General features: G+C 39.6%; 1 protein-coding gene and 1 long non-coding RNA gene across 2 annotated transcripts in view; one reads left to right on the top strand and one right to left on the bottom strand.

Moving 5' to 3' along the window:
- LOC105355409 (uncharacterized) overlaps positions 1 to 3,722 on the bottom strand; it is a 37,413-nt gene extending 33,691 nt beyond the window's left edge. Inside the window, exon 1 of the mRNA XM_078936656.1 lies at positions 3,310 to 3,722. Within this exon, the coding sequence (XP_078792782.1) occupies positions 3,310 to 3,454 (145 nt within the window). The 5' untranslated portion in view covers positions 3,455 to 3,722. The remainder of the gene's footprint in view (positions 1 to 3,309) is intronic.
- Positions 3,723 to 3,724: 2 nt separating this feature from the next.
- LOC105355368 (uncharacterized) lies at positions 3,725 to 25,761 on the top strand. Its single transcript, XR_013651890.1, has 3 exons — positions 3,725 to 6,194; positions 19,848 to 25,368; positions 25,481 to 25,761. It is a non-coding gene; the product is annotated as an uncharacterized LOC105355368 (long non-coding RNA).
- The last annotated feature ends 224 nt before the right edge of the window (positions 25,762 to 25,985 follow it).

The following is a 25,985-nucleotide window of genomic DNA, read 5'->3' as shown; positions in this document are numbered from 1 at the left end:
AGGAGAGCTGGAAACAGACAACACCTCTGCTCCAAGCATCTCTGTGGATGGATGTTTGTCCAACGTCTCATCTAAATTCAGAATTGGGTTGCCCTGGTTACATGAGGAGTGAAATATCTAAAGGATTCAACGTTGGTAGTTATCAGTATACTCGTTGATCTTCTCGCTGCAGCCACAGGAGTGTCAGTCTTTTTTATGTTTTAATCTGCTCGCATTCCAGACTATTCTTTCTAACCGGTTGAAGTGATCTTCTCTCCAGACTGCACACGGGAAAATCCAAACATAGCCAATTTAATTATGTAAGACAAACAAAAGTTAAATAGCAGTCATTAAAGAAGCAGTTACAATGATAATAAAGAAAATAAAGTATATACATCCAACATCATTGTAGTCCAAGATGTGCTGTTCTCCTAGCAACTTCAAACCCAGACCCGTCAAAATTGCCAGATGAAAAAGCCTGATTCATCACTCCAAACGTGCTTCCCCTGGTCTACAATCCAGTGGCGGCATGTTACACCACTGCACTAGGTGATGTGTGGTTTGGATGCAGCTACTCAGCCATGGAAACCCATTCCATGAAGCTCTCCGCCTACTTTACTTGGGCTAATCTGAAGGTAACAGGAAAATTGTAGCAATTGACTGTTGGGAACTTCTTTGCTCTATGCCACATGTGTCAAACTCAAGGCCCGGGGGCCAAATGTGGCCCTCCATGTTATTTTAGTTGGCCCGCAAGAGCATAAAAGCTTTTAATTTCTTAAAATAAAAATTTCCTTTAGTTGATAGCACTTATGTGTGGCTGCAGTTGTAATTATTCAATGTTTGCAGGTCTTATGTGTGTATGCAGAGAAATTGTCACCAAACCATCAGTTGGATGCAAGGCATTGGATACAACATATTTTGTAAAATGTTACACATGTAATACATGTTCTTTCCAGCTCAGTTTATGTTATTTTTCTTTATTCACCTGGATAGTTTGATCGTGGGTTTTAATAAGTGGAAAAAAAATTTAAGGATTTATGCTAGAGTAACATACAAACATGTGTTTTCGATGCAACTGTAATTGTCACTATAAAACGTTATAATAAATAAATAAACAGTTATTTTACATTAAGGAGTAGTTATGTTTATTTTTCATTACATTAAGTTATGTCTGGCCCTTTGAGGACAGCCACTATGCTGATGTGGCCCTCGGTGAAAATGAGTTTGACACCCCTGGTCTATGCTCTTCAGCACCTGCTCACCCCTCTCCTTCAGTTTACATGGCCTACCACTTCGTGGCTGAGTGCTTTTGTTCCCAAACTCTTCCATTTTGTTCTGATAGAGCTGACAGTTGACTGTGGAACATTTAGGAACAAGGAAATTTTACGACTGGATTTGTTGCACAGGTGGCATTCTATGACAGTTCCACGCTGGAATTCACTGAGCTCCTGATAGGTTTTGTCTTAGATCATTCCTGGTAATCTGTTTCTTTTCATTTCTTCTACAACTGTTCTGCACTCATCTCTCCTCATCTTTTCATTTGCTTTGCTGAGCCCAGGTACTTCACTTCTTCACGTCAGCTCTGGTCCAAGCAGATCATGTTCTTATCAGTTAGCTTGCAGTGAAAAAGAAATGAAGAAAACCACAAAACAATTTAGACCTCACATTTGATCTTAAAGATTGATCCTCAACTTTCTGTGTCTAACAGCTGTGCAACCGTTACTGAGCACCAGTTAGTGTTTTTTATTTTATGTTTTTACTTCAATTGTTATTTTTCTTCTTCAGTGACCTAGGGACTCTATAGTTTTGATAAATACATTTTCTTCTTTGTTTTTAAAAAAGCTTGCACTTTAATTTAAGTTATGTTGAATTATTTAAACGAAACTGTCATAACAAAATGTATTAGTACCGTATTTTCCGGAATATAAGTCGCACCGGAGTATAAGTCGCACCAGCCCAAAAATGCATTATAAAGTAGAAAAAAACACAGATAAGTCGCACTGGACTATAAGTCGCATTTTAACTTTCACAACCTTATATGACACAATCATAGCAGACTGTTTATCTAATAATTTCACAGTAATTTTTTCTCAAACTTCTTTATTTATTCCTTTCATGAAGCATCATTGGCCAACTAATACTCTGTTTTCATCCTGTTTTTGTAGAAACAGTTGTCATTTTAATTGCATTTCTGAATCTATGAAATCATTGGAAAATGGAATATTATGTTGTTAGCCTTCAAGATCTTACTGTAAAAAAAAGTTTGCTGATTCTCTGAGTCACTTAACATACTCTTAACACTTAACATACCTCATACATCAAATTGACCCAGGAACATCATCTCTGTTCCTCACAAATGAACATAACAGGAGGGTTAACAATGTATTTATTTCAATTTATTTCTAATATAAGTCGCTGCGGAGTATAAGTCGCACCCCTTGCCAAACTATGAAAAAAAGGGCGACTTATAGTCCGGAAAATACAGTATTTTTGCTTTGCTATTTGTCCATTTATTGCAAGTCACACCGTCCTCGCAGTTTCAAACACTGATTGTGCATATCCCATATTTTTCTCGTATTATCCTGATCACAAATTTACGGAGAGAAACATCTGTCTGTAAATTTGACAGAGACATCTCTGGTGTTAAAGTTTTAATGCTTAAAAGCTGGAAAAAAAACATAACTCTTAGGGTCGACAGTTAAATTAAAGTTTTCGGATTAATAAAAAAAAAAAAAAGTATTTTTCCAACTGAAATGGGGAGGGGTTGGGGTGAGATGAGAACTTCCTGTTCCAGTTAACAATGTCAGGGTGCTATCCTGTCTACAACCATGTCCTCTTGAACAAGAGACTTTCAAAAGAGGAAGAAACTTCTTTGACAAGAAAAGATGTAACCTTGATGATGGTGATGGCTTCTAACATTAATGGCACTTCAAACCTGAAATGTTTAATTGGTCAGAACTGTTTTTTTCTATGATTTCAGAAACAGTAAGTTGGATTTTGGTCAATAACTATGAAGGCTTTTTTAGGATATAAATGATTCTTCAAAAGGAGAAGCCTCACTACTCCCGTTTTAAAGCCGGCAGCAGGGCGGACACCTGTCTGAAGGGAATCGTTTATTATATTTACTACATTTAAAAGCTCAAACTAAAATGTTGCATCAGGGATGCGTGAGTCTAAAAGGTCGGTGGTTGGCTTTAAGTGGAAGAAAACTGGACCTCGGCACCATTGGAGCTATCCATCCGCACATTTTAGAGCCAGATAGCAGCTCAGACGAGGAAAACAAAGACTTTCATGGATCTATGTGTCTGCAGGTGGATGCAGTGAACAAACCTGCAATGTGTAGCTGAAGCTGCGGGTTCCAGCTGATATCCAGCAGTCTGCGCTGACGACAGAGCTCCTCCTCGTTCTGGACGATGGTTCCTTCAGCAGCAGAAAGTTGTTCTCTGACAGAACCTTCTTGAGGTTCTGAAGACATGGTTCCTGCTCCGATCTTCAGCTCCAACTCCCACAAACACCGCCGTCCTCTTCACTGCAGCTCCGATCGATCATCTGCTAGTCTCACAATCACAGCAATCCACGTTGTCTTTCCGTTCAACACTTCTTCACTCATTTACGACACTTTGGAAAATGCTGAGAGTTCCCACACGAACCACGTATCGTCCTTTCTGTCCAAAAACCTCACAAACGTCCCAACAAAACACCACCGTCCTCAACACAAGCTAACACTGCTAGCCTGCTAACAAGCTAACGCTGGTAGTCACAGAGGACATGCCTGTAGACAACAAGATGGCGCCCTGACATCCTTATGCGGAACTGGAAGTTCTAAAATGTCCATTACGAGGGATCTCCATCGCTGGTAGATGTATTGTCGTAAGTCAGCTCGCCGATGATACAACTCTCTTTCTCAAAGACAGCTCACAAATTCCATTAGCAATAAATATAATTAAGTCTTTTTCCAGAGCATCCGGTCTTTCATTAAATTTGAAAAAATGTGAACTTCTCCCAATTAAATCCTGTGATTCGGATTCACTCTTTAATATTCCTGTAAAGACATCAGTCACATATCTTGGTAATAATATCAAAAACTGAAAATGATAGAGGTAATACTAACTTTTTTCCAATTATTGCTAAAATGAAAAAGAGGTTTAACCTCTGGCTCTTACGTGACCTTTCCATTAAAGGTCGAATTCTCCTCTCCAAGGTTGAAGGGCTCTCCAGAGTCATTTATGCCGCTCAGTCTCTTTATGTCAGCAACATCATTAGCAAAACTGTTGATAAACTGCTATGCGACTTTGTTTGGAAAAACCGAACTCATCATATAAGGAAATTTGTTCTAATGAATGATTATTCTAGTGGGGGGCTGAACTTCCTGGATTTCAGTACCTTAAATATGACTTTTAAAATTAATTGGATAAGAAAGTTTTTGAAAAATCCTAATTCTCTGTGGAACTTCATTCCCAATTATATTTTCTACCAGGTTGGTGGCCTCGACTTTTTACTGCTCTGCTCATACAAGCCCGACAAAGTGCCCATCAAACTGTCTTCATTCATAAACACGTTACTTGCTTGGTCCATGATTTATAAACATAATTTTTCTCCTCACAGGTTTTACATTTGAAACAATAGATATATTCTTTACAAAAACAAAACTATCTTTATCCAACAGTGGTTTGATAATAATATCTGATTAGTTAGTCAATTATTCAATCAACAAGGTCAACTTTACTCTTACACAGAATTCCTTCAGGTCTCCAAGATCCCTGTTTCTGTGAAGGACTTTTCAGTTGTTTTTGATGCCGTTTCCCTCAACCTCGCCTATCTTTATGAAGGAACTCCTACTCCATCTGCTCCCCAACCACAGCTTCATGTGACGGACACTGCTGTCGGAAAACTCTGCTTCTCTGCTTTGACAAATCAAAACAAAGCCATCCGAAGACTGTTCCAGCAGGAGCTAAAAACGGAATCCCCGGCCATAACTTTCTGGACTTCACTTCATGGTCAAATGTGTAGGGAAAAGGTTTGGCTTCTTCTTTCAAACAAATATCTTCTAAACAACAAAGTGAAAGAGGTTTCATTCAAGATCATTCATAGGTTTTATCCAACAAATCAGTATATGCAAAGGCTAAAAAGGGATATTGATAAAAACTGTTCTTTCTGTTCTCAGTTTGAGGAAACATTGGTGCATTTCTTTTGGACATGCAAGTACACTGAAAAAATATGGGACAAATTAACAAACTTGATAAAAACTCGAATTTATCCACATTTTACATTAACATGGAAAAACATCTTATTTGGTTATGTTAATTATGATATTACATTTTTATCTCAATTTTATTTAATAAATCTTCTGATTTTATTAACCAAGTATTATATTCACAAATCTAAATTCAGCAATAAAGCTCCCAATTTTCTTGATTTACTAGCCCAAGTTAGATGTAACTTACATTCCATGTCCCCCAGTACAAACACAGAAGCAATTAAAACGTATCACCTTGCTCAGCTTTATAATTTAATGTAAGTTTATTTTCTTGCTTGTATATCCCTTGGCGTTTACTTTGAACATTTGATGTACATTTTATTGTTCCTTGTTCTTTTGCTGTATGTCACCTTTGTTCTGAATCCATAAAAAAAGGAAGTCCTAAAATACTTTTTTCAAACAAAAAAAAACTACTAATTTAGCAGGATCCTAAAAGTTCTTATTTATTTCTGTTTTGAGCTTTTATTCTCGTCTCTGTAAAAACCTGGTATGATGATGATTATAATTTGTTACTTTGATGACGTCAGAACTCATAAAGTTTAGCCGAATTTTGTTTCACCCCTTTAGATTTCCTTTCTTTTTTTATTCATTTATTTCCTGTTTAAACCGTTTCAAAAATACGGCAAGCATTTTGAACAGTATTGAGAATCAATTAAGCCTTTTTTACGTTTCATTTCTAATAAAATGTGTGCACGTGACCCGGAAGTTACAGCACGAGGCGCTGGTAGCGTTAACTTATGTTCAGACGACGACGGCGGTGTTTGTGGGAGTTGGAGCTGAAGTTCGGTGGGAACGATGTCTTCAGAACCTCAGGAAGGTTCTGTCAGCGAACAACTTTCTGCTGAAGAAATCCTCCGACTCTGTGAAGAAACCATCGTCCAGTACGAGGAGGAGCTCCGCCGTCAGCGCAGACTGCTGGATGTCGTCAGGACACCGCAGCTTCACCTCCACCCTATAGGTATGTTAATACCACCCACTTGCAGACGAATAGATCCGTGATTGCTCCAATATTATTTGCCATTTATGTTTTACCGCTAATGTTAGCTTGGGGTTATAAGGAGGCTGTGAGTTAATAAATGGCTAGAGACGCAACCGCTGTGCAATATACGTAATAATATAGCGACGCCGCCATGGCGGCGCTCTCTGGTCTAAATGGCGTTTTTGCAAGACGGAATGTTCTTGTTTTTGTAAATTTCCTTCGCACAGTTCGGAAGCTATTCGGATATAATAGCCGCGAGTTTCTGCTTCGAGCAAACTACGAATTTGCAGCTGAACCCCGCGGACTTCTTCTTGCTCCGGAGGCCTGGACAGAATCCCCGCCCCCCACGACTGCATGTCCCCCACACTGGACGCGCCACATGCGGCGGGCGAGAGAAAACAGAAGAGGGGAAAACGCGGTGGCATTCCAGCTAGGCTAGCGGCCAACCCGTTCAAGCTAGCGATCCCCTCCATCATTCTGTCAAATGTTCGCTCTCTGGATAACAAACTGGACTACATTCTGCGGTCCAGTCTGACTCAGAGGTGGGCTGTTGTGTTTTTGTGTTCACCGAAACTTGGCTAAATAACAGCATCGCGGACAATGATATTCAACTTTAAAAAACAAAACAACTTTATTGTTCAAAACAAATAGAACAAATATGTATGACATGAACAATAGTCATAACAACGACAATGTCAGGGGATGGTACATTTATTACAAAAGAAAGATTACAGATGCTATGGATTGAAAATATTCAAAGACAGTTTTCATAAATATGTATGGCCTTTTTGTTTAAGCTATTAGAGATGGTATGTAAATAAGATTCTAATTCTTTAATTATTACAGGGGAAAAAAGCAATATTATTCAACTCGACCACCTTAAATGTAGGGACCACAAGCCACAAATTTCTAAGGTCCAGAGATAAATGTTTGTGGTCCCAAATGATAGTTTCCAATTCCGAACACAGAAATGCACAATCTAGCCCAATAGACCTAAAATTGAACAAGTTATTAATATTTTATGTCTAGCTGATCGCCTTTGTTTTGCGGCTAAAAACAATGGGAAAACTAGGTTATCACAGCGAGACATATCAAGGACTTTTGGTCTTTTTTAATACCACATCGTCCCTATCTGTGCTCTAAACACCATCAATTTGTAACATGACATGGTAAAAGGGATTCCGAAGGTATTCATCTTTTTTAGAAATTGTTCATTTAATGTTTTAACATGCTTCAAGTCCTCTGGCTGCTGTTTATTATGCCGTATTAAGGGCTTGAACCTGTGATTCGCGCCTTACCGCGCTTACTTACAATGTTCGTCATGATGTCGTATGAAAGACTCGGGTCTGCAACAACGAATGCCGCCCGATGCCATTCCTCAATGTTTAGGGCAGGGGTCCTCATTACGGCGATCACGATCTAATTTATGTTGTACCTTTTATGAAGCTGTGAAATCATTCCAAACTCATGAAAAAGCTCCCGTTGGCTCACAAATGTCCGCTAAGTCCACTGTAACTTGTTCCGAATCTAAATCAAAGTATGAGCTATCCCAGGAAGCAGCGCTACACATACATTAACACTGTACATTTTCCAATGTGGAAACCAAGTTCTTCAATGGTGAAGTGAACATACGCAGTGACACCTTTTGTGGTACTTACTCTGATTATTACAAAAATAAGACCCAAGCTACGGTATTAAGATTTTTGTACAAAGTGCAACAGATGAGTGACATTTCAAACTTTTCTAAAAAGAAAAATGTTACTACTGTGGGGCAAAAAAGTATTTTTAATCAGTTATCAATTGTACAAGTTCTCCCACTTAGAAAATTGAAAGAGGCCTGTAATTTTCATCATTGGTATACCTCAATTGTCAGAGGCAAAATCCAAAAAAAAAAAAAAAAAAGAATAAAAGAAAATCACATCGTCTTTTTTTTTTAAAGAATTTATTTGTAAATCATAGTATAAAATAAGTATTTGGTCAGTTATAAAAGTTCAAGTCTATACCTTGTTATATATCCTTTGTTGGCAATGTCAGCATTCAAATATTTTCTGTAAGTCTTCAGTTGCTGGTATTTTGGCCCACTCCTCCATGCAGATCTCCTCGAGAGCAGTGATGTTTTGGGGCTGTAGCTGGGCAACACAGACTTTCAACTCACTCAAAAGATCTCGAAGAATAGACGTTGAAGTGTGTCTTACAAAGCCACTCCTTTGTTACCCAGGCAGTGTGTTTTGGGTTTGTCATGCTGAAAGACCCAGACATGTTTCATTCTCAATGCCCTTCCTGATAGGTTTTCACTCAAAATCTGACAATGCATTGCCCCATTCTTTTTTTCCTTTACATGGATCAGTCCTTATCTCTTTGCTAAAAAAACGGCCCTAAAGCATGATGTTACTACCTCCATGCTTTATAGTAGGTATGGTGTTCTTTGGATGCAACTCTGCATTCTTTCTCCTCCAAACACGACAAGTTCTTACCAAAAAGTTCTATTACATGTACTGGCTGTAGCAGGGTGACACATCTGGAACTGCAGGACTTGAGTCCCTGGCGGTGTAGTGTATTACAGATGGTAGCCTTTGTTACCAGGGTGCTGGGACCCCAAGGGGTGCCAAAACATCCTAAAAAAGCCCTGCAGAATTTTGGACCAAACCCATCTGGATCCAGCGCCTTGCAATTGGGGAAGGATTTAATACAAAGGTGTCAAACTCATTTTCACTGAGGGCCACATCAGCATAGCGGCTGTCCTCAAAGGGCCAGATTAGGGTTGGGCGATGTCCCTTAAATTGGCCGTTGACGATGTTTGCTGTCAACTATCGGGATGGACGATGACATCGTTGGGGGGGGGGGGGGTATTTTTACATTTTTCGTTCTTATATAACTGCTATTCGTTTTTCAATTTTCATTTTATTTCCCAACTAATGACTAATCCGCGATGATCCTGTATAAACTGAGGGAAGTGACTTTAACAAAAAAAGTAACAAACAAAATGGAAAAGAAGTAGTCCGCTCCCGCACTTCACTAGTGAAGTGGACCGGCGGAGCGTGGACTTACAGCTTTGTGTTTGAGGGGAAGGGGGGGGGGGGGGGTGTTTTGTTACATGAGCGCTATGTGTGGGAGATTTAAGACTGCGATCCGTCCCGCAGCTCTAGGGGTACAAGCAACCGAACTCAGAACCGGGTCTAAAAGTGTGTGTGTGTCTGAGCACAGCTCAGATAGTCAGCACACACAGCGGTTTGAGCTTCAAAGCAGAAATGTCGCTCAGTCCTTAGAAAACATTCAAACAATCACGCGGATTTGTGTTTCCAGTCGTGTCCCGACTAAATAAAGGCTGATGTTATTCTTACATGTTTACGTGCAGCCAGCAAGCAGCACCACCCAAAGCTAATGTTGTTAGCCCGTGTTAGCATACTGCTAATCCTGGCTTCGTTCAGAAAAAGCGCTGACCACACGGATTAAAATTCAAATGATGAGCGAACAGGTGTTTCATAATAACCGTAACATTATTAAAAGCACGTTTAGAAGATCATCTCGTATTTTACCGAGCTGACATGTCAATGTATATAGCCGATCGGCGCTGTTTAACATTGTTTTGTATTGAATTGTTACATTCAATAAAGTTTGGGGGGAAAAAAGCCGCTCGGCGGAATTTATATCCTTCCGGTTTTCAAACCCTACTGCGCATGTGTGAATGATTTATTCCGACGGAAAGTGTGACCTTAGTGAACGTTTTTATATTCTGAAAACATTTTTCTGGGCCCATGTACACGGTTGGATTCTAATCCGACCATGTACATGGATGATATCGTCCATCGCCACAACCCTAAGCCAGATAGAACTTATGTAACATGAAACATGTAACTAAATGTAATGAAAAATAAAATAACTACTAACTAAAAATAAACTAACTACATCTGCATGTAACTACTCCCTGACGTTAAAAAAAATCATTTATTTTAAGTTTTTGAAGTGACAATTACAGTTGCATAGAAAACATATGTTTGCTTGTTACTAGGGCTGGGCGATATGGCCATTCTTTATTCGATTTCAGACCCCCCCCCCCCCTCCCCATTTTTCTTTTTTTAATCCCCGCTGTCAGGGTTTTGACTTTTTCCTTAATAAAGAGAAGAACCACACGGGAGATGAGAATTTTTACTAGACTTCTGCAGAAGGAGAATCGGTCTGTGACAGCGCGAACTGTCACAAGCCGCGTTTACATGGGCAAAAGTAATCGGAATGAACGCCTGATCGGAAAGAAAATGCGTCATGTAAACGCGCCGTTCGGAATACTCTGCCCCGGTCAGACTCATTCGGATCAGAATTTCTTTCCGATCGAGATAGGTGGGTTATACCGATCGTTTATCCGATCGTGGAGCATGTAAACGGTCATTCCGATCGTGTGTCACTGCTGCTCTGGTTTACGTCACGCATAGACGGTGTTTCGCTGAGAGAAAGCTCTGCGGACACCCCGTGAAAAGCGCCGCTCCGCTCTCGCCCCGCTGGCTCTCCCCTCTCTTACACCCCTCACGGGGGAGATTCGGAGGAGGAGCGCTCACTCGGTCCACTGGCACCCGAGTGAGCAGAGCAGCTGGATTAATAATGTTGTGTCGGGGGGGGGGGGTTACGTGTGCGTTTTGTTGTTTTGTTATGTGTGGGAGAATTCAGACTGCGAGCCGTCCCGCCGCTCTGGGTTAGCGGCTGCAGGACTCAGGAGGAACCGTGTTTGAACAGAGCTCGGGCCGCTAGCTCACAGAGTGGCTTTGGGGCGGTCTGTGTGAACTTTCAGAGCAGAAATAAAAGTCGCTCAGTCCTTAGAAAGCTGCAGATTGCTGCGTTTCTCGCACGGTCCTGGATTTTGTGTCCATCCATCAGGCTAATGATGTTAGCCCGTGTTAGTCTGTCCTAAGCTTTCGTCCAGCTTAATTCTTCCACAAAAAAAGCACTGACCACACAGATTAAATATAACGATGAGCGAACAGGCAATTCATAATATTCATGACATTAATAAAAGCACGTTTGGAAGATCGTCTCGTATGTTACCGAGCTGCTGCATAAATGTCTGTGGAAGCGGTTTGTTTACAACAGGACCTATATCCGCATCCGGGTGATTTTTACACTACTGCGCATGCCCAAATGATTCATTCCGAACGAGAGTATGAGCCATGGGAACGTTTGTTCTAATCGGAAAGAGGTTTTCTGATCCCATGTGCACTGGTGAAGTTTAACCCGACCATTGATCCGATCAAGATATTCTGCCCATGTAACCGCGGCTACAGAGGAGTTCTGCCATCCTAGTGCATGGAGCCTTCTTTTATTGAAAACTGAAGGTTGCAGACATGAATGTGGGTCATTTAATCAGAAACAACAGGAACATCATATTCTTGTATAATCAGAACTTTTCACGTCATTGTTTTCTTACTGAAAAGATATAAATGAGACAATCACATTATGGATTATTGTATGCAAGCAAATGATAATTATATAACTAACACCCGCACTACTTAAGGAAAGCAATAAACAAACGGCAGACTTTAAAGCAAATTTTGCTTTGATTTAATCAAACGCAAAACAAATATAACCCCCATTTCTGGGATGAATTATAAATAAATGAACGCACTCGTGGAATCAAAGTTAAGTATAAGATTTTTCTTCTTCTCACATCCTTTTGGACTTATGTTGTTTATATAATTTTTGTCTTGTTTTTGTCTTATTTTGTTATTCTACACTTGTTTTCACTTGTCCAAAATAAAAAGGTTACTTACTTTCTTAAAGTCCCAGCTGTGTTTTAGGTCCCGCTTTGTAATCTGGACTAAAAGGAGACAAACATTCACCTTGAGAGTAGCACCATTTTCTAAAGGATTAACAATACAGCTCATATCTGGGGGCTAAGGTTTTGAGTAAATTAATAAACCCCGTCTTCTCCATGGAGAAGATGATGAAGCAGGAGCAGTCGCGGTCAGAACCCCCCGCCGGCCTCCGACCTCAAAATCCTCTGCCGCCGCAGGTGTTGCAGATGAATATACCGGTACAAGTAATAATTACAACGCAGTATTCTTTATTAAAAAAATAACAGTACAACTAACTATCTAACTAATGAATTAACTATTTAGACGTTGTAGAATGAGTGTGTGTGTCTGGGCGCTTGCGTAAGAGGTATGAGCGCATGCCATGCGAGTGCGCGTGACAGCCCTTTACTGCGATGGGCTTTAGGCAAATTGTGGGTTCTCTTCCTCCACGTCTGTGGCAGTAAACCCACACCAGTTCCAAACAACAGATGATTTTATTCCTTTTTTGGGAACAAACTTCCCACTCTCACCGGTAGCCATGCCGTCGCTTGCTGTTTCGTGTGTGCTATGATGTTGTTGTTTGTCGCTTGCCATGCCATGAGAAACTAGCGCTACGGAAGCTCTGAGGGGCCAAAAATGCGCCATTACACAAGAACTCGATTTATTATTGTTGAAATCGCCGGGAACAAAAAATTCGAATTAATTCATTCAATCCATTTATCGCCCAGACCTACTTGTTACTCTAGCATAAATCTTTTTAAATTGTCCGCTTATTAAAACCCACATATCTCCCTTAATGAAGGATCTAGCTGTCCAAGTTAATAAAGAAAAATAACATAAAACTAAGCTAGAAAGAACATGTATTACGTGTGTAACATTTTACAAAAAAAGGCTGCACACAGTCTGTATCCAACGGATGGTTTGATGACAATAATTTGTCTGCATGTACACATAAGACCTGCAAAGATTGAATAATTACAACAGCAGCTACACATAAATGATAGTAATTGACTTAATAAAAATGTTATTATAAGAAGCTAAAAAAAATTATGCTCTCGCCGCCCACATAAAATGACATTCGGCCCCCGGGCTTTGAGTTTGACACACGTTATTTAATAGCTTCTTTCAGTGTCCAGATTTTCTGTTTTGATTGCCTCTAGTTTTGGGAAGTTGAGTTTATCAAAAGAAAAAATAAATATTCATCCTGTGTTGCAGTTGACTTGGAAGTGCAGATATCTGTGTAGAATTTTCAAAATTCCTCATTAATGTCTTTAATTTTAAGCAATTGGCCAGATTTGGATTTTTTTATGAATAGCTCTTTGCTTTTTGTCCCTTCAGTTGTCTGTCCAGGTGTCGGGTTTTGTGGCTTGTCTCATTCAAAATGTTTCCCTTTAATTTTTAAAACTGTTTCACTAATTTGATCCCCCAGTATGGCATTATATTCATATTTTAGCTTTATAAAATTATTGAAATCTGATTACAGCATTGAATTTCGTTACATCTCATCCAGGGATCACCAACCTTTTTGAAACTGGGAGCTACTTCATTCACCAACTGAGTCATACGAAGGGCTACAAGTTTGATTAGCTCTCCCGAAATTGTATATTTGCTCAGTTTGCCTTTAGTTACTTATTAATATTGATAAATGATACTCATGTGAAAAGATTCATCAGTTAAATTTAGGCCTGCACAATATACCGCAAATTTATCGTTATCGCAACATCAAGCTGTGCAATATGAATACCGCAAAAGATGGCGAAAATCGCAATAAGTGGTTACCTTAAATGTGCTAAAACAATCTCATGGCAGCTTGAAATATTGAACAAATGAAATAAATCCCTTTATGCATTTAACCAATCGGAAGGACCCGTTTACGTTGTTGATCAGTCAGATGAGCCATTTTATGTTTGACGTTTGCCTCCTACGTCGACAAGGGTCATTTGGAGTATAATTTTTAAATTGTTGCAGTGAAATGGAAATTATTTTTTTGGTTGTTTTGCTATCTGTTTATATACCGCAAATTATATCGTTATCGCAATATTAATCAGCAATATTGCATATCGTGAGTTTTCTTCATATCGTGCAGCCCTAGTTAAATCATTGTTTTTCAACCAGTGTGCTGTGGGAGATGGTCAGGTGTGCTGTGGTAAATTGCCCTCATAAACTGATCTAAAAACATTTCCCATCTTCAGGATATCAGCTCTGTGTTCATCCAAACGGGGCCCTGTTAAAACACTGAGTAGTTAGGAATATGAAAGATTGTAAAATACTTTTTTCTTTGTTTTTATTTGATTCTATTAAAGACATTTTGTTTAGAATGACGGTACCACGATTTAGCCGCAGCTTAAGCTCTGTTTTTTGAAAAGTCCCGTCCCTTTAACTGTCTCCACCAATCATTCTTGGATTCTTAATCACACGTCATCAGTCTGATCAATCAGAAGTGGTTAAAGTCTTCACTTCCTTGTTCCGATTTAGCTCGTAAAGTGTTTCAGTTCAAACAAAAATACCAGCTAATGCTCGTCTTTAGCGGTGTAGCTTTCCGTGGGATCCGGTGTCAGACCGTGGAACAAGTCAACAAAACAATGAAGCTCAGAGAAACGATTTCCAGCCGTTTTCACAGTACATCTTCCATGATGCATTGGATTAAAGTGACAGCGTCTCAGCGCACAATGGCTACGTTCACACTGCAGGGCTTAATGCTCAATTCAGATTTTTTTATAAAATCTGATGTTTTTTTGCAAGACCGTTCACATTTCCTAGTAAATCCGAACTTTTGTGATCTCCAGTGTGACCGTGACACGACCCAATCGAGTCCCGCATGCGCAGAAGAGTACTCAACGGCGAACGACGTCACTCGATGTTTGCGGAAGTAGCTAACGTTAGCAATGGATGTCAACAGCAGTGTTGTCAACAGTGGAGCTCTTTTGCATTTTTACATTTATTTTCACAAAGGAGCAGCACAATTATAATCTTCTCATTTTAAAAAGGCATTTGGAGCCGGGATCGTCTGTACCCACTGTTGTGGAATGTGGATGTTTATGTGCTGGGGCCGTGCGCGTGTGTGTCTGTGAATGTGTAAGAAGAGAAGAAGAGCACGTGCAGCGAGGTGGGAATGAGGGGGGCAGTGGGGGGCGCATTCATGTTGTGTGTTATGGAGGAAGGAGAACGGTAATAGAAGAAGGTTTCCCCATGAATAAATGCTTTTGACTCTTTATTAGCCCGCTTTGGAGAATATGAGTGTCTGAACGGGGAAGTGAACCCCCAGAGGAGGATCCGCCTTCGGCCCTGGAGAAGCCAGTCTCCCTCGCGCTTCTGACCACTGTCGGAACAACGTAATCGTGGGAAATGTTCAACACCTCGCTCGGCCATTTCGCTGGAAATCTTTTCAAAAACCGTCCGGTTGCGATAAGAGTCCTGAAGTTTGGCCTGAATAGAGCGATCACCCCAAATAATAATCCAATCGGTGACCTGCTTCTCTTCCACTGACTGGTCTCAGCAGCATCGTCCACCATGGTTGATGTTTACGTTCTCGTTCCCACCTACTTCAACGCAGATTGATGATGTTTGTAGTGTGTCGATGACGTACGATTCGGATTCAGGTGGCCTGGCCGGTCAGACGGCGGTCGCAATTGAAAAGATCGGAATCAGGACAGCATACCCAAGTGGCCTGGGTCGCATTTTAAAAGATTGGATCTGTGTCGTTCAGACTGTCATGAAAAGATCGGAATTGGGGCGCAAAGGGGCAAAAAAATCGGAATTGGGTCGTTTCAGCCTGCAGTGTGAACGTAGCCAATGAGTCTTCATGTTAAACGTCTTGAAACAACAACAAACACATATCTAACAGTTTTTAAATCTTCTAACTTAACTTTTATTACATCTTTTAGAAAAAACAGCTACAGCTTCCAGATTTTTCTGCCACAATTATCCCAAAAATCCATCTGAGATTGTGTAGGGGGCTGTAGATCAATACAGACTGAGTTTCTAATTTTTTTTATTTTAATTTCTTTTATCTTTGGATGCTGGTGTGCCGCGGGATTTTTGTCAAGGTTAAAGTGTGTCAAGCCTAAAAAAACGTTGGAAAAACGCTGAGTTAAATGACAAGGCGGGAAACAGATATCAATATTGATCAAGCTCAGTAATTGTTACTTTTGCGGAAGATCCCTTACATCTCTACATTTCATAGGAAAAAATGTCCAATTTTTACTATGTTCCACCATGTTTATCAATTATGTAATGGTAAAGAAAAATCAACTTACATATTTTTATATCTTGTCACATTTTGAACTAATGAACAAATCTGTAGCATTTTTAACCAAATTAAAACCGCTAGATGTCATGAACAGACTTTTAAATTAAACACATCTAGGGGTGTAACGGTAACGGTTTCAGTACGGCACTTTCAGTTTGGTTCACTCTTGTACCGTTTCGGTTTATTTTTTCCCCCCAGATATATTAACTTTGCCCCGAGGCAGAACTAATGTTACTCGCGGTATTCCGCCGAGACTCAATGGTTTCTGCATTGGCGTGCCTGTAGAACGGGTGGGGTGGGGTGCAGAGCGTGGCAGTGCGCAGCACAAGAGTGTGTGTGTGTAAGCACGCATTCAGTTTGTGTTGCTAAGTTATGTAGGGTCCAAACGGGGAAGGGAACCCCGAAGGAAGATCCACTTTCAACAGTCAGGAACCTCATTTCAGTTCAGGTTCAACAGCTATTGGGTGACGGAGGTGACAGTGCGCATGTCCACACGATCAGCATGGCTAATGGAGACGCTAGGACCCCCCACCCCCGCATCTCCTTACGGTCTCCTGTATGTGGGAAAACTTTGGCTTTGTTGTCAGCATCCATAAAGGGAAAAGACAATTGGATAAGTCGAATGTTGACACATCACCCGACTGTAACAATCGGGTCTACAAGAAAATAAATGTGCAAGTTAATTTTTCAGGCCGGTGTTAATTATTCAAAGTTTTTGGTTCCTGGCAGCTAATAGTTTTTCTTTTTTTACAAAACAGATCACCTACATAGGTTAATTTTATTTATAGTTATATAAAACCAGTAAATATATTTTGCAAGTCATTTTTTGCTGCCTTTTTTGTACCGAAAAAATGCCGAAAATAGATTGATAAAAGCTTTATTAATCTCCCAAAAGGAGAAATTTAGGTGTCCGACAGCAAAACGCACACAATAAAATAATAGGAAATAAAATAGCAGTTCATATCACGCAGATTTCTTAAACAGCCGTACCGAAGTCTGGGTCAGCTTTACAGTGAGCAATGTTTTAATGCGCACACGCGGCTGAAGAATGAAAAGAATTTAGAAGAATATGTTTCCACCCGCTTGGCATTTAGCAGGCTTTCAAAATTCTGTTCAAACTTATCGAACCGCTTGTTGTTGGACTGTAGATGTTTGTTTGATATTTTCTTCCAGATGGGTGGATGGTCATCCTTGTCCTCGACTTGCCTGTCAGACACCGAAGCCGGTTTTATCTTGCTGGGTTTAGAACAGCTAACTCTGGCCGTTGCTGTTGCCCTGATGGTTTGTGCATTCCTGTTGGACATATTTTGTCCAATTGTTAATTGAGGAAGGAAATGGGATTGTATGAAAACATGTTTAACAATATAATAAAGCAGTTGGAAGTTTAAATAGGTGATGATGATATGAATATATGTGGCGTGCCACAAGGAGCTCAGAAAACATGTCCTACTCCTTCTCCATCTCACTAGTGCCCCCCCCAAATCTGGTTTTAACATGCTCTTGCTAATCCTGTTTTGTAATACTATATCTTTCTTCATTGCAAGTAATTCAAGTTATAAACTGGCCAATCAAATGCTTCAGTAAAACCATGTGGTACTGCTGGCCCACACCTCAAACATTTAATTGACATATTCTCCCAAGCTTATTTTCAGTGAAAGCGGTGTGGACTTCAAACAAGCTCACTCCAGATTGGTAACATTAGTTTCTATAGAATTGTTGAAAAGGAAAGGTATTTTCTATGGTTGACGTCACACTGTCAGTCCAGTTCTCTTACACAGTCAATGGGAATGCGCCCCTTGAACATCGACAAACCAGTCCCCCAGCTGGTGACCAAGCCCCAAATAGCAGGGGGTACAGTAGCACAGAGAGTAGTCAATGTTTTTAAAGAAAGGTCAGAGACATAACATCATACTTTTGATGTTGACAAAGATCGCCTCGTGCTTAGCTGCCATTTCTGAAAGTGCAACTTTCGTCTATGCCTGCACAACAGCATCTGCTTTATTGTATTTCGCAAACAGACTAAAGCAATGCAGACTTTCTGCAATGAAAGGACAGTAACACTGATTTTGTTTGTGTTTTTTTTTGTTCATAATAGTGATTTATTAGTTTTGTCAGTCATTAGAGTGAAAATGTTGTAAATAGCTGTGGCATGAATTAAAGTCTCCTCCTACTGGAGATGGAAACAGGAGGTTTTTTTCTCCATACATACCTGCTGTTGCAAATTTGCATTAAAACATAAAACTGTCTATTTTATGAGCTATATTCAAATTAACTACTATATTTTCACGACCATAGGGCGCACCGGGCAATGGGGTGTGGTCACGGGGGATTTTTAAGTCTGACACATAAAAAAGGCGCACCAGTGTAGCAGCGCGGGTACGCTTACCCCCTTCGGACCCTCAGTCAGAGAGAATTGTTAAAAAAAAAAAGTACGTGATTTCTGAATGTTTCTTCATATTCTGTCTCTCACTGTGGAAATGCACCTGTGATGAAAAATTTAGACCCCTCCATGTTTTCTAAGTGGGAGAACTTGATAAATCACAGGGTGATCAAATGCTTAGATAAATGTTAGATAAATTGATTCTTCTGAGTTCTGGTAAATTGCCTGTCCGTCCTGGGGGAGGAACCCTCCTTCATGTGTACACCCCTGAGGTTTCTTTTGTTTATTCCAGAATCCATTTTTTTAATTAGGAGTTTTTCCATACCGCGAAGGAGGGCCTAAGGGAAGAGATGTCCAGTTTAGTTTAGTCTGTTTAGTTAGTTCAATTTAGTATTTTCCTATTAAATTCTATGCATTCATGATCCTTTTGATTTTGTTTTACTTTTTCAATTACTGATACGAAGCCATCGAGACGACTTTTGTTGTGAATTTTTGCGAATTTGTGAATATAAATAAAATTGATTTGAATTGACATGGTCACATGAGTCACTGCCATCCTAGTGGGCCCTGGCACTGTCTTTATTATGTTTTCTGCAGACAGATATGTCTGACGCATATTTGTGGATGAAGACCAATGCATTTCACCATTCTCTGACATGAATGTCTTGCTTGGAGGAACAGGATTAACTATTCCCTCATCTGGTTCAAAATCAGAACCATTAGAATCAGAATTTAGCTCAAGATAGTCTTCTTCTGGTCATGATCAGTGATGACTTCCAGAGCTTCCTGGACTGTCATCTTTCTGCTTCTGCTGCTCATTTTGTAAAGGTCTGCCTGTGTAATGTTAGGACTCCCATGCAGAGAATCTTTTATGTTTTGCCCCTCTCCTGTTGAGAGTCCACTGAATGTGGGTTAAGTTTTCCCGCGAGAACATAAATGGTTCCTGTCAAAAGTCATAACACCTATGCACCTGTATGTGTGTGTGTCTGTGTGTGATTGGGGTGAAATATGTCTCACAGCTGCAAAGAAAGGAATACTTAATAAGACATCCTTGTACCTCCAGTTTGACTGCTGGGTCAAATTGACCCGGACAATATCTATGTGATATAAACATGCAGGGGTGGTTGCATATATGTGAGATGAACCAAATTCATAATATATGTTGATTACTCTAATAATCCCAATTAATAAGAAGACACCTTCTTGTGTTTGTGTACTTGCAGTCCTCCCGTGGCATTATGTGACTGAGGAGGAATTCTCCAACCACGACAGGAACATCAGAGGGGAACAGGGAGAACCAGAACCTCCACAGATTAAAGAGGAACTGGAGGAACCAGAACCTCTACAGATTAAAGAAGAACTGGAGGAACTAGAACCTCCACATATTAAAGAAGAGATTGAAGAACTCTGCATCAGCCGAGATGAAGAACAGCTTGATCTGAAGCAGGAGACTGATAGCTTGATGGAGATTCCTTCTTATGAGATAAATGAGAACAGTGAAGCAGATCTAAGCAACCAGAAGAGCTTTGATAGTCCAGATGAAAACCCCACTTCAACTACAGATGAGGATATAGACCCACAGAACAGTGAACAGAGGATCCCAAGAGACTGTAAAAAATGCGGTAAAAGTTTTGATAACTTGTCTCAATTTAAATTTCACATGAAATTACATAAGAAAGGGAAGCATTTTGTTTGTGAAGTATGTAATAGAAGTTGTAGTAAAATAGCTAATCTTATAACACACATGAAAAGTCACACAGGAGAGAAGCCTTTTTCTTGTAAAGAGTGTGATAAAAGTTTTAGTCGGAATATAAATCTCCAAATACACATGAGAACTCACACAGGAGAGAAGCCTTATTCTTGTAAAGAATGTGATAAAAGTTTTAGTCTCAATTTGAATCTCAAAACACACATGAGAACTCATACAGGAGAAAAGCCTTTTTGTTGTATAGAATGTAAAAGAAGTTATAGGGATTTATCTAATTTCAAAAAACACATTAGAACTCACACAGGAGAAAAGCCCTTTTCTTGTAATGAATGTGACAAAAGTTTTAGTCGTAAATCTCATCTCAAATTACACATGAGAACTCATACAGGAGAGAAACCTTTTCATTGTAAAGAATGTGATACACATTTTAGTCGCATGGGTAATCTCAAAACACACATCAGAACTCATACAGGAGAGAAGCCTTTTTCTTGTGAGGAATGTGATTCAAGTTTTACTGACACATCTCGTCTAAAAAAACACATGAGAAAACACACCGGAGAGAAGCCTTTTACTTGTAAAGAATGTGATAAAAGTTTTAGTGACACGTGTAATCTGAAAAGACATATAAGAACTCATACAGGAGAGAGGCCTTTTTCTTGTAAATAATGTAATGTTTTTATGTTTTATCTAAGCTCAAAAAACACGAGAACTCTCACACACAAGACAAAAACGTAGTCCTTGTAAAGACTGATAGAAGTTTAAGTTGAATATATATATACTCTTAATTTACTCATGAGAACTCCTAAAGGAGATGAGCCTTTTTCTTAGAAAGGCTTTTGTTTCTACTCCTAATTTTAGGAAAGATAAGAAAACTTACCAGAGAACCTCTGCAGTAAAAGACATGAGAGGGAAATATGGTGAAACAGTAACTCTTTTCTTTTGATCAAGTAATAAACTATAATTTAATACAGAACTTGTACCTATAGATTGAATTTTTGTTTTATTTTCATAATTTTATCTGGGGGTAAAATTTGTCTCAAAAAATTAAAATATTTTGAAAAAAGTTTTTTTTGGTTGGTTGAATATCATTAATTATTTTCTTTTTTTCTATTATTTGTTTTTAAAGTTGCTTAGTTGATCATAGTTATGCTAGTTGTTTAAGTCTGTGTTACCATGACAAAACTCAAAATATTTTGTATACACCTCTAATTCTATCACTTTTTGTGTGATTTGTGAACATTTCATTTTGTTTTAAACTAAAACTGACTGCAGTTCCTATTTTCTTGAGTCGTGTTAGGAAGTTACCATTTGTGAAGAAAAAAAATGTTGCACTAAGGAGTCAAATAAAGAACCAGAATAGTGTATTTTGTCTGGTTTTTTGGGGATTCGTGTTTTTCCAAAGAGATTAGAACTGTTTGCTCATCTTAGTTCTCAGACCACTGGGATCAATTTTACCAAAAGGTGATCAGAGTGGAACTTCAAACTAAACTGAAATACGTATTTTCCCCTAAAAGTAAATAATTTTTATTTTTGAAAAAGTATCAACGTGGATAAAAGGTTGGAAAACACTGATAGACTGGATGAAAAAAATGCTGCCAAGAATGCAGAGCTATCTTTGTTTGTGAATGTTTTATTTTACTTTTAAATTAAGAGTTTATTTTTATTTAACATTGAGAGATATCAAGGTTTCATTTGTTTCATAAATCATTGACAGTTTGACCTTAATTGTTGATTTGCATAGCCTCCAAAAAAGTTTTAAAAATCTTACACTTACTGACGTCCTCCACCTTCTTTATTTCTGCTCTTTGCAACCTCACTGTTCCCCTTCAGTTCCTCTCATTTACACACACATACTCCTGACTTGCTGCAACTGACGTTACTTTCCTCTCCGGGAGCAAACGTCTGCTTCTCTAGATGTTCTGTCATCTCCAAACATCCTGGTGTACAGAGATTCCCTTCTAATTTAACTTTAACTGCCGTTCTGGCCATCACGATAGCAAACAAGTAGGGCTTAAAGCTGATCCTTGGTGCAGTCCCACCTCCCCCATTAACTCTTCTGTCACACCTATAAGACATCTCACTCATGTCTTATTCATGTCCTGCACAACTTGATCTTACTTCACTGCTACTCCAGACACATGGAACTGTGCACGACAGAACCACACTAAAGGATCTTAGAAAGGATGGTTTGAGCGAGGAGTGAAAAGAAGTGAAAGAAGCCATCATTGTCAAGAAGGATAAACCTTCTCTTAGTAAGAATGAGGGTCTCAGGTTTATTCTTCCATCCATCTACGGCAGTGTTCTGAAACCCAAACAAACTGAACCAGTTCCACCTGGGTTGTTAACAGCTGAAAGAGATGACCAGTTTGGGGAGGGAGTCACTGGCTCCCCAACCCCCAGCTGAGGACAAAGGACTCTTAACGAGCCGAAACCATATAGGCTAACTTGACAATACCATCCAGTTTCCGGTCTAACTCCTCCACCACGAGCACATATATACCAGCTCTTCTACCACCTAATTCAGAATTGACAAAGCCTCTTGGATAAGAGGTGAAACGTCTTCTAACTTCTAAAGTCCAGATGAGTCCCTAAACCTACTACTTTGATGGAACCAACCTGGATGAATGAGTCTTCATAGATCTACAGAGTAACTTATTCACCATTTGATTGGCAACAGTTTGTTGTTTAAAGTGTCATTTCAACATTTTTATTCTGTGAACAAACTGTAACATAGAAAAAAATCACCAAAATTGTTATCATTGACTCACTTTTACCGGTCTATAAAGTGCCGCTCCTTCTGAAGAAGCACATGGATAACCTGTTTGTAGACGTTTTCCTTTTCTTTCTTTAGTTTTAAGACTGTCTCAAAGGAAATCACTGCCAGAGACGTGTCTAAACAAATTCCTGAGTTTGGAGACGTAATCCTCCATTTAGAACATGATACTTAACAATATTAAAAAGTAACTGGAGGGCTGCACCTGACTTGCTTCCACTAATTCTATGGTTCTCTGTATTGTTCTCTGGGATCACTGGCGCCCTCTATCTTGAGACAGGCATACTGCGTGCCTCACTTAGTGTATTTCTAATGAGCATTTTTAGCGGACAAATATGATTAATGTGTCACAAAATGGAACCAAAATAACCAGACAGTTGACAAGAAATAGAAAATGAAGTAAATAAACATAAAGCATCTTTCATGATGATGGACCGAAACAGTAAAGCGCATGTCAGCTGCAGTTCCAGTCAGTGTTTGCGTTGCAGGCTAAAGGCATAGGTGGCTGGCTAATGTCCTTCCTACTTTTTTTTTAAACTAAAGAAACTATCAAAACCCACACAGAAAAAAGTCAGTAATAGTAATGTCTAAAACGGTGTTTTTCAACCAGTGTGCCGTGGGAAATTGCCCTCATTAACTGATCTAAAAACATTTACCATCTCCAGGACAACAGCTCTGTGTACATCCAAACAGACCCTAATAAAACACTGAGTAGTTAGGAATATGAAAGATCGTAAAATTCTTTTTTCCTTGTGTTTATTTGATTCTATTAAAGACATTTTGATAAGAATGATGGTACCACGATTTAGCCGCAGCTTAAGCTCTGTTTTCTGAAAAGTCCCGGCCCTTTAACTGTCTCAACCAATCCTTCTTGGAGCTTTTTCTGCCACAATTATCACAAAAATGCATGTGAGATTGTGGTGGGGCTGTAGATCAATACAGACTATTTTGACAGGGATATTAGACGGGTTCATTCAATTCAATTCAATTTTATTTGTATGGCCCAATTTCACAACTGTTGTCTCGATGAGCTTCATATTGGTAATTGAAGAAGTAAAACATAAAATCAAAAGGATCATAAACGCATTGAATTCAATAGGAAAATACTAAATTGAACTGACTAAGCTAAACTGGCATCCCTGCCCTTAGACCTCCCTTCGCGGTAAGGAAAAAAAAAAGTCCAGCAGACAAACTTCATCCAGATAGAATTGGGGGGACAGTTGGGGGCGTTGAGCCAGAGGCAGGATCCACAGCCAGGTGTAGGAGCAGTAGTAGAGGCGAGCCAGAGACGAGGTACACGGTCAGGTACAGGAGCACGGACGAGCCAACTTGAATCTGGAAGCAGAGGAGGAAGGAAGTAGGAAAGCGGGACAATACATGAATCACACTACACCAAACAGAGGCATGGAGAACTAAATAATGAATAAGGATCAAGAATAGAGAAGAGAAGGAAGGTAGAAGTAGATGAAAAGTAATCAATGATCCAAACCAGAAGAGGTCCCAGCTGCAGCCATTTGCAGACACATTTGGTTCTTGAACTCTTTTAACGCATGGCTCATATTCAGAGCTTCTGTCTGCAGTGATAGATGGTCACATATGGAGGAAAAAACAGGTTCTATACCTGAACAAAGACACCGTCTTTAAAGCCACCAACTGTGACTAATGACCCAGATTTTAGGAAGAGCCTGCATTTTTCTTGCTCATTTGCTGAGGTGCAGAATTGTCACATTAAAGCATGCGTGGGTTCTAACAACACTAAGCGTTCAAAAGCCAAATACAAGCTGAGTGTGGTGTTTATTAGCTCAGCTATAAGTCCACAAAGCTAAATCAGGGTCAGGCTGGCAGGGGTCAATAACAGGCTTAAGATCATCAGAGGAGATACAGGGCAGGCAAACAGAGTCAGAAGCAGGGTCAGAAAACAGAAGATCAGCTCAAGATACAAAGTGCAGTGTATCTCAGTATGCTTTGATTGACTGAATGACAGTCAGGTGTGCTGCATCCAGGAAGTGTGCGCTGGGTTGCTGGTAGCCACAGTGTAGCTTGATATCTGGGGACGGCTCCCGCCGGTCACCAGAGGGGGAAACAGAGCTCTGACTTATGACAGGAAGGGGGACTGAGTTTTTATGAGAGCATCAACCCTGGATTGCACTTTCCTACAGGAATTGAATGCAGCGCAGCAGCTCGTTCTCCAGAGCTGCTGCCTTCAGGGACTAACTGGCTCTTTTGGCTAAAGAACATCTTCAAGAAAATGTTGTTCACACAGGTTGTTCAATCTTTTTAATATAAGTCAAATGAAAACAATTATTTCTTTCAATCCTTTTGTAACGATGTCTTGTCTTGTTAATGCTTTTATTTTTCAACTATTTGTCTATAAGTGGATCCATCAGGATGGAGCAAAGCAGGGAGCTTGTAGGCTGCCGACTGGAGCACCAAAGTCACAGCTCAAGGTTGTATTTTTTTCATCTGTTCCTGATTCACAGCAGTTTGATAAAATAAAAACTCAGAAATGTGCTATCCTAGGCCCTTTAACAATGGGAGTAGAGTCATCTAGACTAGTGTTTTTCAACCTTTTTTGAGCCACGGCACACTTTAACCTTGACAAAAATCCCGCGGCACACCAGCATTAAAAAAAAAAAAAAAAAAAAAAGGATAAAAACAGTCTGTATTGATCCACAGTCCCTCCATGATCTCACATGCATTTTTGTGATAATTGTGGCAGAAAAAGCTGGGAGTTGCAGCTGTTTTTTCTAATAGATGTAATAAAAGCTAAGTTAGAAGATTTAAAAACTTTTTGATTTGTGTTCGCTGTTGTTTCAAGACGTTAAGAGGAGAGACTCGTTGTGCGCCGACACGCTCACTTTTAACCCAATGCATCATGGG

The sequence above is a fragment of the Oryzias latipes genome, chromosome 2 (assembly GCF_053564925.1).
Source record: "Oryzias latipes strain Hd-rR chromosome 2, Olatipes_Hd-rR_3.1".
Lineage (NCBI taxonomy): Eukaryota > Metazoa > Chordata > Actinopteri > Beloniformes > Adrianichthyidae > Oryzias > Oryzias latipes.
The sequence above is the reverse complement of the archived record's forward strand: the minus strand, read 5'-3'. Positions and strand labels throughout refer to the sequence as shown.